The 4143-nt window shown below is 40.3% G+C and overlaps 1 protein-coding gene across 1 annotated transcript in view; it reads left to right on the forward strand.

Moving 5' to 3' along the window:
• KIF6 (kinesin family member 6) overlaps window positions 1–3186 on the forward strand; it is a 151446-nt gene extending 148260 nt beyond the window's left edge. Inside the window, exon 22 of the mRNA XM_028724406.2 lies at window positions 2128–3186. Within this exon, the coding sequence (XP_028580239.2) occupies window positions 2128–2144 (17 nt within the window). The 3' untranslated portion in view covers window positions 2145–3186. The remainder of the gene's footprint in view (window positions 1–2127) is intronic.
• Window positions 3187–4143: the final 957 nt, after the last annotated feature.

Below are 4143 nucleotides of genomic sequence, written 5' to 3' on the forward strand. Positions count from 1 at the left end.
TCACCCAATTTCAGTGCACCAAGAAAGCATGGCCAACTAACTAGAAAAAGTGCCGATAAGACAACAAAGGGTACTCATGCCCTTACAAAAACCTAGTGGGGCTATATCTAGATCAGTTTTAGTAATTGTGTAGGATGAGTTATCTGAATAAGTTATGGCGGGATCTATTACCCATCCTAGTAAGTAAGTAAGTAAGTAAGCAATTTTTTATTTATACCCTGCCCTCCCCAGCCAAGACTGGGTTCAGGGCGGCTAGCATCAAATATCAAATACATTAAAACACAATCAACACAATCAAACAATTGATTAAAATACAGCTTAAAAATTAGAATCAGGATAAAATCAGGATAAAATCCTACATTGTTCAGGAGATCTATTCATGGGATAAAGGTGGACTGTGGGCACATGAAACTTCCCTTCTGTGAACTTCCTTAAATTAACAAATTTTGGGATTAACTAATATTACAACAGGAAGATTCCGGGTGGTGTTTGGGTGCTGTTCTGTCTTGTTATCAGAGACCAGAAACTATGGATTCTTTGTTAGGCTGGAGTTCAGGACCTTGGATAGCTCAAGCAGGCTATTAGCTCCAAGGAAGATACAGTAGAGGCCCTTTATGCCTTTTGGACTGGACTACCTCTCTCAGGCTCCACCCTTTGCTGAAGAGTGGGGTGCCTTAAAGGGGTATCCCTCAGGGCTGGAGCCTCACACGCATGCCTTATGTGCTGCCTTCACTGCAAGCAGAGAGGCAGGTAAGGCCTCCCTTTCCCGGCAATCTGGCTCGAGGTGCTATCTCTCTGGGGGTTCCAGTTTGAAGCAGCTCTAGCTAAAAGGACTTGTGGCTGATAGACTCTAGCTTAGGCCAAGTGTTGGGGCCAGCATTTCTAAGGTTGTACCACTGATCTCTTGCAATCTAGCTAGAACCTCCTATTCACCTTCAAACTTTTTTCAGATTGTATTGATCTGCAAAGCCATGTATAGCTGATTTCCAGGTCTCATCATGAATGTAGGAACCCTCAGGTCTAGATTTTACAGTCAGGAAACTTTCAACTGCAGTTAATGTACCTGTCAAAGAGTTTCTGGTGTACAATACTCCCATATCTGCTGGGATAGAGTCAAAGCCACAGCTTCCAATAATATATAATATGTAATATATAATATATACTCCTTTTTCTGCAGCAATTTTTCTGGCTGCAATTCAGGATCAGGATCACAGCAGGTGTTTATGAAAGTATTGAAAATAACCAACCATTTTAGAAAGATTTTGGAATTTTATTTTTGAATCAATAGTGGTTTAGGGGGAATGCTATCTGAGCACCCATATTTACAGCTGCTTTTCCTAGTGCCTGTCTTTCTCAGTCAATGGCTGTCTTTACACTGAATGAACAACAGAGCAATGGTGGTTCTTTTCTTCCTGCTCTAGGAAGCTAGTTGCCCAATGCCCTCTCTGGCATTGTGGAGCCTGTACTAGACTTTGGTAAATCAGTGAACTTAGGGTGATGAGAAAGGCCAGATGGTGCCTAGAGTGCAAGTGAAAGATGTGCTGTGAAGCTGACTGAGCATGAGTAAAACAACATAAGCTAGCTTCAGTGTGGTGGTGAGGGTGGTGAAGAGGGCCCACTTCTCTGCCTCTATCACACCCTCAAATAGTTGTCCAGTGGAGCTTTTTCAACAGTCTGAAGTCTGTTGAGATCTACTCCAGGGAATGGCATTTTAGATTATTTGGAAGCCCATTCTGAATTGTTTACAAGGTATTTCAATGATAAAGTTGCTCACCTCAGTAGCAGTCTTGATGCCACATCTACATTCACTGTAGTCTCCAGTGAGGTGTCAGCTACAACTTCTAATGTAACTTCTTGGGATCAGTTTTAGTCAATTTGGAGATGTAGAACCTTTGGTGCTGTTCCCCCACCTTCAGCTGGAGGTCACTAGGGTGGTCATGCGCCAGGACTTGGATCTTGTGCTGATACATTGAAAAAGCCCAGAAACAATTCATGGTATCACATTTCTTGCGGTTGAGAACTGTAAAGAAGAAGGCCGGTCTTTGCTTTTCCTAACATTCCTAGATTAATAATTACAAGTTTAAACCTAATGATTTGTGCCTGACACCTTTATCTTTACCCTTTCAGGATTGGGAAACAAATGAATTTTGTCATACAGCAAGCTGCCATTTCAAAATAAAAACTAGCAGTGCAGAGCTACTGCAACACCAAATGAATGGACCTTTGAGCTGCAGCTGAATTTACAGGAGGCAAAAAACATTGGTTTTGTCCAAGGAATAACATGACAAGACGTAAGCAACTGGAGAGGATATCCTAGCTTATGCTATGGGGAATCGGATGGCCATTTTATGTAGCTTGTAAAGGTTTCAATTATTTAGAAATTCTAAGAACACTTTTCCATGCCTCGCACAAGCAGAAGAACTCTTTGCCTGGGATATTTATTTATTTTTTATCCCTGGGAATCTTATGAAAGAGTTGCCCAGTTCTCCGCAGGTTGGATTTGTACATCATGTTAGGGTTTGAGTTTTTTTCTTGGCTTTGGTTTGCTTTGGCTCAGTAGCACTGTGCAAAACACAGCAATTATTTTTATCCCTCATAATTTTATTTAGAGCTGTCAATTTAATGCCAACAAACGTTTTTAAAAAATTGTGAAAAGCCAACTTTCATATATTTAGATATTATGGATTTTATTGCTAAATCCGAACTTCATTATAAAAGGAAATTTTCATAGCTGTATTTGCAAAACAAATAGTTAGTTAAACTGTAGTCCACGGAGTCCTAGTTTGTCAAGTTGGGAGCTCTGTGTTTTTAAACTGCTGGATTATTTTTCCAAATCTGTTTTTGCTTTTTTGCATGTAGGATTTTCATTATTGCCCTTGAGATGCTGAGAACCTGTATGTTTGTGGACCCTCTTCCCCTCTATTTTTGGATAATGTATGATCATCAACTATTGTTGGAAACGTTTGTGCTCAAAAATCAGTTTCTGTTCAGGGCTTTGCGGAACGATGACTGCCATATATCAGAAAATAATATGTTACTAAATACAGAAAGACCACCAAAAAAACATCACTTGACACAAGCTGAGAATTAATCAATGTGTAAAGGAAAATTGTAATGTTTAGCCTGAATTTCTCCTCTTTATGTCAGTAAAATCAACATTCTAAAACTTCTAGACAAGGAGCTTTACCTCAGAGATTCACAGAATTTGTCATGGTGGACATTTGAAGTGTGTTTGCATGTATTTAACATTTGCATGCATTTTATTTGTGGGGGCAAAATAAAGACACATTCAGAGAAATAGAGATATGGGGAGAGAGAACAACAGCCATATGCAATTGAATGCTTTATTTTTCAAGCTGACTACACATTTTCTGCAAATGACCCTGAGCCCTGAGATTTATTTAGTTTTTAAGAAAACATTTATGACCTATGGGCTACTGACACTCAGAAGCAATATGTGTGGGAAGGAGGGTGTTTAACCTTTTTCATGTCTGTATCTTTGCCACTCCAAATTACCAGTTCCCAGTTCCTTGGCACCTTGAGATGGGGGGATCAAGAGAAGATGCTTTGAGCACCAAAAAGGTTGAGCAGTTCCTCTCTTACCATAGCTTCTCTGCTCTGAATTCTCCTTCCTGAAGCTGCTTTCTTTCCTTCCTTCTTTCCTTCCTGTCTCTAGTATAACACAATGTGTAATGAACCAGTTTCCCAGAGGAGAGATCCTTGAAACAACCATATGATGGCTGTGTCGAAGGAAGCCATGTGAGCCATTTCATCCAACCATCTTCTCATTGCAGGAAATCCAGAGCTAGAGCATCCTAAATATATCTAGTTCCTTGAACTTTTCCTCATAACACCTGCCCTTCATACTGGCAGCAATCCACGTTACCCCCTTCTAAACCTGTTCCCATTTGTCTGTGGTGCTCAGAACTAGAAATTATCCTTCTCATGACTTGGTATCTATGGTTATTTTAATGCAGCCTAAAATCACATTCACCTTTTTTGCAGCTGCAGCGCACTGCCGACATATCCAGCCAGATTGGGTACCTTTAGAATGCAAATAGGATGAGGATCTGTACCCTTCTGATAAGAATGATGCTGAATCTCCATGATGCTGAATGGTTTCGCCTTTCCTCCTCAAAACTA

The sequence above is a fragment of the Podarcis muralis genome, chromosome 3 (assembly GCF_964188315.1).
Source record: "Podarcis muralis chromosome 3, rPodMur119.hap1.1, whole genome shotgun sequence".
Lineage (NCBI taxonomy): Eukaryota > Metazoa > Chordata > Lepidosauria > Squamata > Lacertidae > Podarcis > Podarcis muralis.